The sequence below is a fragment of the Podarcis filfolensis genome (assembly GCF_964270895.1).
Source record: "Podarcis filfolensis genome assembly, chromosome: 3".
In the NCBI taxonomy this organism is placed as follows: domain Eukaryota; kingdom Metazoa; phylum Chordata; class Lepidosauria; order Squamata; family Lacertidae; genus Podarcis; species Podarcis filfolensis.
Window position 1 is genome coordinate 69969125 of NC_139606.1, and position 13805 is coordinate 69982929.

At 42.2% G+C, this 13805-nt stretch overlaps 2 protein-coding genes across 2 annotated transcripts in view; one reads left to right on the forward strand and one right to left on the reverse strand.

The window, feature by feature from the left end:
• LOC310759068 (proto-oncogene Mas-like) overlaps positions 1-13805 on the reverse strand; it is a 57253-nt gene that overhangs the window by 19600 nt on the left and 23848 nt on the right. The window lies entirely within an intron of this gene.
• Positions 1-13805, forward strand: part of IGF2R (insulin like growth factor 2 receptor) — a 67131-nt gene that overhangs the window by 4943 nt on the left and 48383 nt on the right. Inside the window, exons 2-8 of the mRNA XM_083605831.1 lie at positions 2411-2541; positions 6070-6194; positions 7031-7129; positions 7845-7977; positions 9823-9943; positions 11544-11661; positions 12453-12615. Of these exons, the coding sequence (XP_083461957.1) occupies positions 2411-2541; positions 6070-6194; positions 7031-7129; positions 7845-7977; positions 9823-9943; positions 11544-11661; positions 12453-12615 (890 nt within the window). The remainder of the gene's footprint in view (positions 1-2410; positions 2542-6069; positions 6195-7030; positions 7130-7844; positions 7978-9822; positions 9944-11543; positions 11662-12452; positions 12616-13805) is intronic.

The following is a 13805-nucleotide window of genomic DNA, read 5'->3' on the forward strand; positions in this document are numbered from 1 at the left end:
ATTTCTAGGTTGTTACTTGGGCAAGGCCCTCGCAGGGCATCTTACCTGAAATGACAATTTATTTTGGGTATAAAATGCCATCTATATTTCAGTTGAAATTATTTAGAATACTAGTCTAACTAAAACAATAGACTATTATAATGTATTAGCTGTAACAACTTAAAACGATTTCCAAAATCAGCACCATTTGTTGTTGCTGCTGATAGCCATCTGTCTCGGGAAACAATGGAGGAGTGTGCCTTGTTAAGAAAAAAACAATCTGAAATAGGTGAGTTTCAAAAGCTTGTACTGATTGGGCCATTTGTATATCACTTGGGTGAGAGTTCACAAACGGGGGCGGGGGGGTTGTGCTACTTGAAAGACCTTGTCTTCTGCCTGGGAGGGAGTTTCTACAAATGTGGGGCTGCAAATGGAAGGCTCCAGAGAAACAACCTTTTCAGTATCTTTGATTTTTAGAGATAGGACCTCTGGAGTTTATCTCGGAGTGCAGGCAAGTTTGTACCAGTGAAGGGGCTTCTTCTGATAACCTGACCACAAACCATTCAGTGGGTTCAAGTTCAGCATAGCCACTTTAAATGTGCTCAGGAGTGCAGCTGGTCCAATATCGGTGTTGTGTGCCTCACTAGGATGTGGGTAAATACTTTTATTGGAACCAAGGATGGTGACCATTGTAGCAATGTGAGACTGGGAACAACACCTTGGCAGACTTGGTGACCCTGCTTGGCTACCCGGGCTAGCTAAGATCTGTGAGCCCATGGCAAAACAGTTAACAATTTAAGTTGCTTTTGTGATGAGCACAAGTCTCAGACTTGTTGATTTAAAAGTATTCTCTTCTGATGTTGTTTTAAGTACTTTGACCATCAGTTGACTGAATTGTTTTGGGCCAGTCAAATGCCCAGCCCTACAAGCAATGCTGCTCTGAGTCAGGTTGGCTCCCTTGGTGAGAAGTGGGCCATGACTACTGTAGAATTGCTTACAGCATTAAGTAGCCTGTACTTCCCTTTGTCTGCCTTTGTGTCAGGGGCATAACAAATACATTCCAGTTGACTAGAAGTCTCATGATTTGGGACTGGAAACTGAAAGCTTTTTCTCTCTGTTAACACCAACCTTTTTTTAAAAAAAAGGGAAACGTATACGGCTTTTCTTTTGAATGTTTATTCCGTGTCAGATTGCATAGATGAAACTCTTGTGGTCCAAGTTCTTGTCTGATTAATTGAGTCATTTTAAACATGACCTCAGCTGCAGGGGGCTTTCCATGGAGAAGCAGCTCCCATGACGTTAGTCAGGCCAATATAGTTAAGGCTCCTGAGATGAGAGTGCCCATGAATATTGTACCGTTGACAGCACTGGGAGATATACATATGCTTCCAAGGGTGAATATGTTTGCATGCAGGGGGAACAGGACCTGTTGTTCAATAAACACAAATGTGAAAATGGAAGTGTTAAGTGCCACTTCAGTTCTCAATAACTACTTGCTTTTATCTTCTGCAAGACACGTTGAATCCTTTGTCTGATTTTTCCACTAGGTGGGTACGGCGCCTGTGGCCCTCCAGATGTTGTTGCACTCCCAACACCCATCTGTCCCAGGCATCATGGCCAATGGTTAGGGATGATGCGAGTTTAGTCCTCAAACATCTATTTAGCTACCCCCTGGTACATAGTTACTTAGAAGTTTGTTATTGAAATATTAACTGCAGCTGGAAGAGTGTCCCTCTGAACTAATGGCCAATCTTCTATGACATTCTGGGAAAGAGGCTGTAGCTTGGTGGTAGGTGGAGCATATATTTTGCATGCAAAAGTTCTCAGGTTTGATCCCTGGTGTCTCTAGGTAGGACTGAAATACTGAAGCTAGCTGGACCTCTATGGAAGGCAGTGTCTTATGTTCCTGAGCATTAAATGCTAATTTCAGAAAAAATACATCCTCACCATCATATCATTATTATTATTATTTAATAAATTTGTATTCCACCCTTCATCTAAAGATCACAGGGCGCTTCACAACTTTTAGTTTGTTCCATGTTTTTGAGGTGACAATAGATGGTTTGCATGTGTTTAGCGAAGATGAATTTTTATTTTGGTTAAACTGCTTCAGAATATAATCTGAAATGTGCCTTATCAAAAAGATGTTCGTTGTTGCAGCTCCCTGCATTGCTGACAGTGTGCTGGAAAGCTCATTGGGGGGAGCAGTGTGTGTTAAATATGAGCAAAACGTTTGCTAGATTTAAGATGCTGATGAATAGCCTGGGCTGAAACATTTATCTGAAGAAGTGTGCATGTACATGAAAGCTCATACCAATAACAAACTTAGTTGCCCTCTAAGGTGCTACTGGAAGGAATTTTTTTATTTTGTTGAAACGTGTAGTTTGGCAGCACATATTCATTGTACCTTCTTCCCACTCTTCTTTTTCAGTTATACGTGGGAAGCTGTTGATCCAGATAAAGTACACTACAAAATAAACCTCTGTGGTAGTGCCACAGGCTGTGGAGGGTCGAGTACCATTTGTGCATACGACATAAAAAGCAATGCCAGTTTCTCAGTAGGTAAGTCCAGAGGTTTGTCTGCTATATGGATGTTAAAATGTGAAACACCACCCATTAAATTCTCTTGCGTGTGCCTGTGTTCAAGGTTTCTCTCCTTGTCCTGAAAGCTTCATGTTCTTGCTGGTGAGCTATATTGCCAGCCCTTTGCAGCAGTTGACTTTTGGGGTGTGGTGTGCAAAGGGAGGAGAATGGCTTAAACTGATAAGGGCTGCTTTAAAATGAATCTATCCTTTCTTTCCTGGCTTGTGAAATGTGTATGTGGGTTGGCATCCTAAAGTTCAGTCTGGTTCTGTTTTCAGCCAGCAACTTGAGGAGGCAGAAATAACTCAATCTGTTAAGGCAAAATGGTTTGTGCACATGAAATCTTGCAGCGGCAGGCAGGGTACGTGGGCAAAGTTTTTGTTCTGGGGGTGCTCTGGTCTCTCATCTGCCGCATAACCTGTGTGATGCTAGGAGCCAGCTGGCTTTTCTCAACCCTTGTGATCTAGCTTTCCTTGAGAATGAGGATTTGGTTTGCTCCTGTTATTCCTTCTACATGCCTTGGCTCCCTCCCCAAAATGGGTCCAGAGAGAGGGGTGTGACATGACCAGCTCAGCCTAGAAGCTTCATAAAATCCATCTCTCTGCCATGAGCCAATTAAAGCGTTACACAAGCAGCACACACCATCCCTAAACTGCTGACTAGTGATGGTGGAGGGCCACATGTTCCCTGCCCTAGATAAAGGTGTAAAAGTTCTAGAAAGCTTGAAGCTGTGGGTAAAAAGCTTTTTCTGTCCCTCTCTTCCCTGGAAAGAACCATAGGTTGATCTGCCTGCAGAACAGGCTTCTGCTTGTGCAACAAGACTTTGCCTTCATCACCTACTCCATACTCCCACTTCGCCCTGAAATATGCTCTTGAGATTGGGGGGCTACTTGCTTTAAAAGGAGATGAGTGGCACACCACCTCCAAGGTGGCTGTGAGGAAAACAAAATACAGAGACCCTCAGCACTGAATTCCACTCCATGCTGGAAGAAGGGGAAAGGCAACCTTTTCCTAACTTCCTTTTCCCCCTATGCCACCTGAATCGCTTCTCTGGAGGGTTAGTTGAGACACCAGAACACTGTGAAAAGCTGAGGGGGTGGGGGCTGCAGGGGAAAGGGTTGAAAATGGATTCTCCCTTGTGTTCCTCCAGTTGGAACCTTTTCCCAGTAACTTCTGTGAATTGAGGCAGTCCTGGAGCACCAGGTTTTATTTTTACTTACCCACACCCATCCTGAAATGGCATCTGGTGGTCATGTGTATATACAGTATATGTATATGTAATATTTTTTGCATTTTGTGGTGATTAAAAAATAGCCATACACTTTTATTAAATTATGATCCTCCAACCTCTGGACTTCAGTTTCAAATAGAACACATCCTATAGAACATTCTAATTTTGCAATTAGGCCTTGAGAGCATATTAATTCTGGATGATTTCAAGGACTTTCCTTGGCAGCTGTTATAGAGGGTTAGACTTCTTACTTGTCAATGTAAGCTGAGTTCTGGAGCCAGTATCTTGTTCTCGGGGGTGGGGAAGAAGAGAACCATTGACCTTCATAGCTGCAGACTGTCTCTATCTCTTGCCCCTGACTGTGGTATAATGAAAGGAGTTGATTTCCTTTTAAGCAATATATAACTCCTAATAGTCCTGGCTGAGCCAGTCAAAAATGGAATCTATTTTCACTCTTTCTGAGTTGGCAAAAGTCCAAGCTGCAGCAGTGATGCTAGCTGTGTTTTGCTGAGCATCTTCACTGACTTTGGACTTGGCCATAGTCACAAGAGAACGAAAAAGACAAAAGGAGAGGGAATTTCATTGAAGTAACTTGTACACAAGTATTTCTGGATGGTGGCACACTAAGGACTTCTTCAAAACTCCTTGGCAAATACATGGGTATGCACTAAGATGGGGAAATGAGACACTCAGGAGAAATCATGCCTCCCATGATTTAGCCTTTGCTAAAACCATGATATAATTAAAAAACGGGGTGCTGCCCACAGACACTGTGCTCCTAGTTTTATGGCATTAGACAGATGCATGGAGAATAAGGCTGTCAGTGGCTACTAGCCATGAAAGCTATGCCCTGTCTCCATGGTCAGAGGCAGCATGTTTCTGCATACCTTTTGCAGGAAACCACAGGGTCCTCCTCCCGGGTTTCTCACAGATATCTGGTTGGCAACGGTGAGAATAGGATGCTGGACTGGATGAGACATTTGCCTGACCCAGCAGGGTCTTCTATGCACTTACAGAATACATGACCACAGACTAAGAATGCATTGTAGTCAGATGACTGAAGACTCTATGCCTAGACCCACCTAGGGAAGAACTAGGCTTCAGTTTTTCATGGGGGGCTTGCTAGGCAGATATATTTTATTTAGCTGGGCCTCTGATTCATACGATGTGTGTCTCAATTGGTTTTAACCTGTGCGTGTGTGTGTTTTTACGGATGATTTTAAGAGCTTATTGTTGGATTTGTGTTTTTTGCATTAGCTGGCTCGAGCACCTTTAATGGAAAGGTGTGATCTAGATAGGTGAGTGAATAGCTCCAGCTTCATGTTTTGGCTGTATGCCAAAATAAGAAAAAAAGAACAGAGGCCTACTTTGCACAGAGGCAGCGAAGTTGTATTGCATCAGACTGCAGGTGGAGGCTCACCTGACTGGATGCTCTTCATTACAAAAGCTAAACTTCCTCAACGCTAGAAAGATGAAATAGAGATAGATGTTTCCTTGATTTTTTTAAATGCTTCTTAAGTCACGAGCCAGCCTACTCATTCAAGGTCAAAACCCACATGTTTCTCCCTACAGAAAAGGACTAGCTGAGGGGGGTGCCTTTGTTCTGCTCTATATGGCTTCTATATGCCTTGGCTCCAAAGCAGGGCAAGACCCTTCCGTGTACACAAGTATCCCTGCAGAATTCTTCCCAGTTTTACACCCCCTTCAGCCCCTTGTACCTCATCCCACACCGTTTGAAAAGGGTTCTCATTCCTTGGGAGCATCTTTGCTTTGGGTACTGAGGGTTTTCGTAAGGGATGGATCTAGGGGAACCCCGTTGCACAAGCGTGGAGTTCTGCTGGCTGCTCTTGGGTGGCCAAGAGATCAGAGGAATGAAAGTAGGTTAATGGGACTTTCAGCAGTAGGTGTTGTTCTATCCATTCTTAACCTAAAGAGATTTCTCATGAAGGTGTTATACTACCCCAAAACATGTTTAGCTCAATCTTTGCACATAAAGGTAATCAAGACAAATGTGTTTTCTGTAAGTGAATATCAGGTGGGCTTTTTTTTAAAAAAAAAAACTACAATATGCCCTGTACTAAGCTTTTGAAATATAGGCATTTGCCCTCTGAATTACAGAAGATCTATTTCAAAGTATCAGTTCTGAATTGGTTAAAATTGGATTACGGAAGGCTTGTGTGGATTGGCAAATCCAATTTGGCCCAAGCTTCTATTAGTCTTACACAATAAAAGGCAGGGGTATAAATATATTTTGACTTCGTTGTTGCTTTGTTTAGGGGATTCCTCGTTGATGAGAAGTTCTAAACTGCTCTTGGAGTTCAACACTACACAGACTTGTAGACAGCAAGGAACCGAGCACAAATTACAAAGCAACATTAATTTCTATTGTGGGAAGACTCTGGTCAGTATGGCATTATTGCCAAAAACCTTTCTTGTTATAAAAATATATGCAAGGACATATTTTCCTCAATTTTTAATGTGTTTTTGAAAACTAAGTTTTATTATTAAAACATTGAACATGATAACCAATACAAAAGTATAATTGATAAATCACAATAGGAAAATACAAACATGTTGAGAAATGCATTTTTATATTTTAAAGACTTAGTGTCAATTCATATGCTTTATTTCTTTCAATATGGCATCTGTTACTTTTAATTTATAGATTCTTTCTGCTATAAAGCTACCTGTATATTATGTTTCCTTGGCTCTTCTGGAGTGCATGGGCTTTGTTTAGAAGGGATACCCAAACCAAATGTTTGTTTTTATCTCTCAGTAACTGTACAGTTAATCAGTTTATGCACACGGGTTGACTGTAAGATGTATTGTATTTTAGTTACACCTGTTTTCTCAGCCAACGTTAACTGACTGCCAGAGCAGCTTAAAATTAAGATCTATAAAAAGTTGGGCTACTGGGGCATGTTTTTCATGTATAATCGGGAAATAAAAGTGCATCTGAGAAGGCATCTGAGAACCCGAATTCTAATTAATTGTCCTGTTATTCTAAGTACCTTAGTTTGTGGTACACTATGTGTATGTACTTTCATATTCCTGGCTTCAGTCCATATCTGCCAACTTGCCAACGAAAAGTCATTCAGCAATTAATTACCTGCTAGAGTGTTCTTGTTCTAGCTCTAGGTAATTGGTTTCTGTTACCCGTTTGAACGATTAAGCTTTCTGTTTTTGGTTTAATAATGAGTAACAGCACACTTTGTATTTCGTCAATTTCTTAATCAGGGTTCCCCAGAATTTGTGACTTCAACCAGTTGTGTGCACTACTTTGAATGGAAGACATATGTGGCCTGCAAGAAAGATTTGTTTAAACCAACTGAAGAGGTAATGCAAGTTCTAGGCTGGAGTGGGGAACCTTTTTGGCTCCACATGCCAGGTCCTGATCAGTCTCATGGGCCAAAGTTGAAAGGAGGGTGGTGATGCCACCTGCCAGTCATATGACATCACATGATTGGTGGCTTGTCCCACCCACCTGTTAAAAACTCTTGCACAGGGTTACTGCATGGAACCACTTGGGACCCACATCACAAGGAAAGTTGTCAACCTCATGCTCAGTGCTAGGCAAGAGAGCATGTGGCAACGGCAAGAACGGGGAGAGGGCAGGCGAACACAGGGAGGTGGGTGTGGTTGCTCCTCAGCCCTGTTGCTGGTTTCCCTAGTGAGCAAATCATAATGGCAGTAAAGAACAGTCAGAGATGGCTCCAGGCTGCAATGGACCCTTCTGGGACAATGGAGCCTTGACTAGCCTAATGTATACTTCTAAGCATTCTAGTCCCAACCTGGTTCCACTGGTGAGCTACATAACCAGTACCTTGAATTAATGCACATTTTCATTGGCAGCAAGGCACTTGCCTAACCATTTCAGCAAAACTTGATGCAATATCTACATCAGCTATACATGTTGAAGCATGATTCTTCCATAGGCAGGTCTCCAATGGGAGTGTCTGTATCAGGATTCTTTCCTGAAATGTGTGAAATGGTCTCTGAAATGGTGTGATGCTTTCTCTTCTGCATGTCATTAGTGTGATTTAATTTCTAGGTGCCTTGTTACATATTTGATGGAGACTTGAGGAAACGTGACTTGAACCCACTGATTAAAACTTCTGGAGGATACTTGGTAGAGGACTCGGATGATGACGTGGAGCTCTACATCAACGTCTGTAGAAACATAGGTCTGAACCTTGGCATACATTGTGTGTCTAATATGCTTGCTTTTTGTTTTTCATCTGAGTCACATTTTCCCCTTAGAAACTTGAGGCGTACCTTCCTGTGACCAGTCTGATACATATTTTTTAAACAGGTTGAAGCATACTTAATTTCTTTTTGGAAATTATTTTGCTAGTCAGTATTTTGCAGTATCTGGTGACTCCTTGGGCCACTAAAATATTTTACTAGATGCATCATGATACTGTTTTACACGATCTTGTATTGACTATAATGACCTTTTTTATTTTTTGAGACTTGCTTTTGGGATACATTTTCCAAATGGACCATTGCCGTGGTTCTATAGATGGAATGAGATGCTGCTTCTTTTTCCCTTTAAGGTCAGAATTAAGAATAGAGATTCCCCTCAGTTTTTCTGCCCCCACCACCAGGCTTTCACATCTCTGATTGATTAAGAGCGCATTTACTTTCCTAGCAGAATCTTGAATGCATCTGAACAGTCAAACCTCAGATGCATTCGGAAAAGTGTATTGCCTCAGCCCTTTCAAACATGAACCGAGATACGCCTGAGTAACCTTTTTCCAGCCTCCATGTGTTAGAATCAAAGAATGGTAGATTTGGGAAGGACCATGAGGATTATCTAATCTAACCCCCTGCGATGCAGGAATCTTGTTGCCCCACGTGGGGCTCAAACCATAACCCTAAAATTCAGAATCTCATGCTGTGCTGACTGAGCTTCCCCCAAAAAACAATTTTACAGTGGACTTCTTCAGTATAAGAGACACAGAAAACAAATACCCTGTGTTCAAACATTCCTAAATTCTCTGTTGCATTGTTTGCATCATTTTTTTTTTACAATTAAGATTTGTTAGGCTTTCCAGAGGAACAGTGGAACACAGGCAGCTGCCTTATATGAAGTCAGACCATTGGTCCACATAGCTCAGTATTGCTGACTTGGGCAGCAGCTCTCCAAGGTTTTGGGTTTTGAGTCTTTTCCAGCCATACCTGGAGGCGCTGGGAATTTGAGTCTGGAGCCTTTTGTTATGAAAAAAGATGTTCTGCTACTGAACTACACTCATTCCCAGATTTCCTCTTGTACATGATTGTTATAGGATCTGTAATTCAAATGCTGTCAGATTTCCAACTTATTGTCCTGACATTTCCTCTCTAATACAATGCTGAAGAAAATGAAGTAAAAGGTCATCTATGTCCCTGCTCAGCTTCTGATATTAGCAGATAATAGATCAATCATTAGTAGATGGATCAATACACCTTATTAGAACTGGCTTTGCCCATCTTTAAGTTACTCATAAAAGCTTGCGAGTTTTAGGAAACAATGCCAAATAAAGATAATATGTGGAGTTGAGATTATTCCAAACTTTTAACACATCACTGGGGTAATACTAGTTTGTAAAGCTTACCCCTCTTAGGACAGTAAGACGTAACTCAAGAGTTACTAAAAGACTGTTCATATTCTCTGAAGTATCGTTTCTAGAGAGCCATTCAGCCAGGAACTGTTGTTGATATGCATAGTGCATGCAGGTATTTGGTAATTTTTTTCTTTTCACTCTGGGTATCTTGAACAGAGTACCTTTTGCCATTCTAGAATGTTTCTGCAACCATAAAGATGTTGAGATAAGTATTGCCTACTCCTCCAGCTTAGTGGGTATTATATGTAAAGATAATCTTTGATTTCTGTAGCTTTGATTTTTCAGTCTGGCCCAGCAGTCTCCTCGTCCCATTTACACTACATGGTCAAAATTAAGTTTACATTTAAATGGAAGATTTTGCCCTAACATCCTTCTGAAACCTTATTTATGGTCTTATTTCTTACATAAACACTGTATTGACAGGAAAATCCTCTGTTGAGGGCAAGGGTTGTCCAGAGGGAAGTTCAGCTTGCCTGTTGAAGGATGGTCATGCATTTGACCTGGGGCATCCTAAAGAACAACTCAAGCAGCTTGATAAAAACAGGTATGACTTCAGTCTTATGGTATTTTAAACCAGGGTGAGGAAACTGGGTCCCCAACAGTGCTATTTGACACCCTTAAGTATGGCCAGCAATCAGGAATTATGAGAATTGTAGTCAGCAAAGTTTGGAGGGCCACAAGTTCCCCATCTCTGCTTTAAAGGGGCTATCATTTGAATATCAATCTTAGTAAATGATTTCAAAAGTAGTCTACTGTAAAGTACAGCTTACCGTTTAGCACTCAAATTATTTTGTTGCTGTTGGGAATACTGGTGGCTTAAGAGTTCCATTTAATGTATTTTCTTTAATCCGTAATTAATCTAGCCAGTTTTTGTTTCTGGAGCACAGTAAAGCTAACCACTTATAAAAGCACGATCTAGAAACTTTTTAGTATTTAAATTTTATTAGTCGTCTTAGTAAGTTTGTGTCCTGCTTTGACTTTCACAAAAGAGTTGCTCAAAGCATATTACAAATACAACAGCAGACATCTGTTTGTAAAAATAAATACTGTTACTCATAAAAAAACAAAAGTTGTTAAAACAAACCTGCATATAATTTTAAAAATGCAATAAAATAAAATAGGAGATCCACCAACAAAGCAACAATGATCCAGCCATCAAAACAAATTAAACGGTAAAAAGCACACGAAAAATGGTGCTTGCAATTCAATTCCTTTAGCAGCAGCGGAATCAACTGTTTGTATGAAGGGAGATATGTTCATCTGCTGGTGGATTAAAAAGAGAAAGGTAATTTCTTGGGACAGGAAATTCCATACATATGGAGGGCCACCTCTGAGATCTCTCCCAAATGTTGCCACCAACCTTGCCTCAGAAAGCAATTGCACAGCAACAGCTGAGCTGGTAAAATGGAGATTCACATAAGGAGGTGGTCCTTCATGCATCTTGGTCCCAAGACATTTTGGGCTTTGTAGGTGACTAGCGGGGAGTGCCCGGCATTGCCAGAAACTTGTAAAAAAAAAAATGAAAAATATTGTGATTTTTAAATGGATAGTATAATTTGTGAGTTTGGACCCTGCAAGCCAAAAATCGAATGAAATCACAAAAAAGTCACCTGTTGATTCAAAATGGCTTCTGGCATTCAAACATAAAAAAGATTATTTCCCTCACCTTGGGAACCCTCATGCTGAGTTTTGTGATGATATCTCAAGATACGCCCAAATCTAGGGAGAACAGATGTACAAACCGCTTTCCATAATGCGTAGCCAGTACCTTGAATTGTAGTCTGAAATGGACTGGGAGCCAGTGTAGCTGATAAACTAAAAGTACAGTGGTACCTCGGTTTAAGAATTTAATTCGTTCTAGAGTTCCGTTTTTAACCTGAAACTGTTCTTAACCTGAAGCACCACTTTAGCTAATGGGGCCTCCCACTGCCGCCGCGCTGCCGGAGCCCGATTTCTGTTCTTATCCTCAAGCAAAGTTCTTAACCCGAGGTACTATTTCTGGGTTAGCGGAGTCTGTAACCTGAAGCGTATGTAACCCAAGGTACCACTGTATAAGGTAGCTGTATTAAATCCCACTCTTGCTGTTTCTGCATGTCTCACATTGTCTCCTCTCTCAAACTCGCCCCCCCCCCTTGTTTTTCCAGGCTTTCCCTGAGATACGAAGGCAAAATTAGCAATGCAAATGAGAGGCCTGACTTCTGTGGTGACCATGATCCAGCAGTGACTGTTACTTTTGTGTGCCCAGAGGGGAGGAAAAAAGAGGTAACTGATACCTGGGGTGTCAAAACCTGTTGCTTGATGACAGAAACTGATGGACAAAATCCTGGCCCTAAAGTTATTTATTAAGCAGAGGTTTGATGGCCCCCCGTCATGGATGGTGTAGCAGTGGATTCCCTGCATTGGTAGGAGGTTGGGTTCGATTACTTTTGAGCCAGCTTCCAACTCAGTTATTCTATATTTTCATTTAAAACATGGATACAGTGGCCTAAATGAACTAAATGATAGGTTAGTCTGTGAACATACAAACTAGGGAAACTCTGGCTTGTTCTAAGCAAATTTTAGTTAAAACTGAGATATTATTTATTTGTTCATTGCATTTATCTCTCAGCCTTTTTCTCCAAGGAGCTCAAGGTGGCCTTCTCTCCCTCATTTAATCCCCACAGCAACCCTGTGTGGTAGGTTAAGCCAAAGATCACCCACAGTCACTCCGCTTCATGGCAGAGGGGGGACCTAAACCCTGATCTCCCAGGCCCTAGTCCAACACAAAAGTGGTAGAAGTCTAGAAGCATCATGGGGTGCAGTTCAGGGAAGCAGCTTCTCCTTCTCTTTCCTCTTTCCTCCTTCCTCCATACAATAAAATTATAAGCTCTGTTTCTTGTCTTGTTGTGGATCTACTCCATACAGCACATCGTGTGTGTGTGTGTGTGTGTGTGTGTGTGCGTGTGCGTGTGCAGAATATGCCTTTTGAACTTTGTAGGGGGCTATAACTTGGAGCCAACCCAAGGGAGTTTCTCTTCCCCTTTCTGGGCACACTTTTTTTTCTTTTGTATTAGGTGACAAGTCCCAGACTCACTGCTCAAAGTAACTGCCAGTACGAGATTGAATGGGTTACAGAGTCTGCCTGTCACAGAGACTACCTAGAGAGTAACAACTGTGTCCTGACCAGCAAGCAGCATGGTATCTATGTGAATTTGACACCCCTCAAACAAATTCCAGGTAAGCACCCTTTCCCCCCCCTAAGAGTGAAGCAGTGGCATCAGTATAAACCAAGTTAGTAGCTATGGTAGAGGAAGAAGCATTGGTGCTAGTGTGTGGTATAGTCCTTTATAGGGTTGCACCATTTCTAAATTGGTCTGTGCTGAAAATGTTCCTTATTGTAGGGCTGTGCATAGCCTCCCCAACCCAGGGACCACGTGCTCTTCTCCCATGGCTCCCTGCTTGCTCCTTCCATAGTAGCAGCATCACCAGCTTTCTACAGTCCAGGTGTAGTGGTAGTAGTAGGCCCAGGGAGTTGCTGTGGCAATAGATCCTTGGGAACAGGCTGTAAGGAGGCCGGGGGAGAGAGATGGAATTCTGCAGGGCACCTTTGGAAAGTAGTGCCCACCAACCTATGGGGTGCTGTTTTGCAAGCTGCTTTCCTGACAGGAAGAGCCTTGCAAAGGAGCACCTGCATCCCAGAGGACTGAGAATGTGCTGGGGAATCAGCAGCCATCCCACCCCCTTCTCCACCCCTGGTTACGCTGGGTGGCCTGAGACTGTTTCAGCCTGACTTCACTTGTCCCAAGCCCAGATTCCCCTGAATCAGCCCGATGTGGCTGAATCCAGGACACAGCTGTAGTTTGTATAAATAGTTTGCTGCATGGGAAAAGTTAAACGTGGCTTGCCAAATTTTCTGGGAGCAGCAACACATTTGGAAATCAAGCCAACATTTTGGTCACCCCACAAATACCCTTTTCCACAGAAGAAAATTGCTCACGCTTACCCCCTGCCCCTGGCTGCCCGCAGCAAAACTCAGACCTAAAAAAAATCAACCCTCCCCCAAAATTTTCAACTACCACAACAAAAACAAATAAGAATAAAAGTGGTTAAAAATAAATTTGAAGAGTCAGGGCGTTGGTGGGTACCAAGAGTAGGTTTCTGAGAGTGTTGTGGTGCCCACACACTCCATGTTGGGGATCCCGGAGCTAAACTGTTGAGGAGAAAACTAGGTTGTAAGTCCCTAATACCCAGCTTCTTAGCTCATGGTGTCTGGTGACTGTTTCTTCCCCCTCCACCCAGAGGTGATGCAGTCTTGTGTGGACTGTACCAACATGCCCGCGTTAAGATTGCAAAACCTCAGAATTGGATACTGCTCACCAGATGTTGAAACCATGATTAGTGAGCTGTTGGCAGAGCCTCTGTCTAAA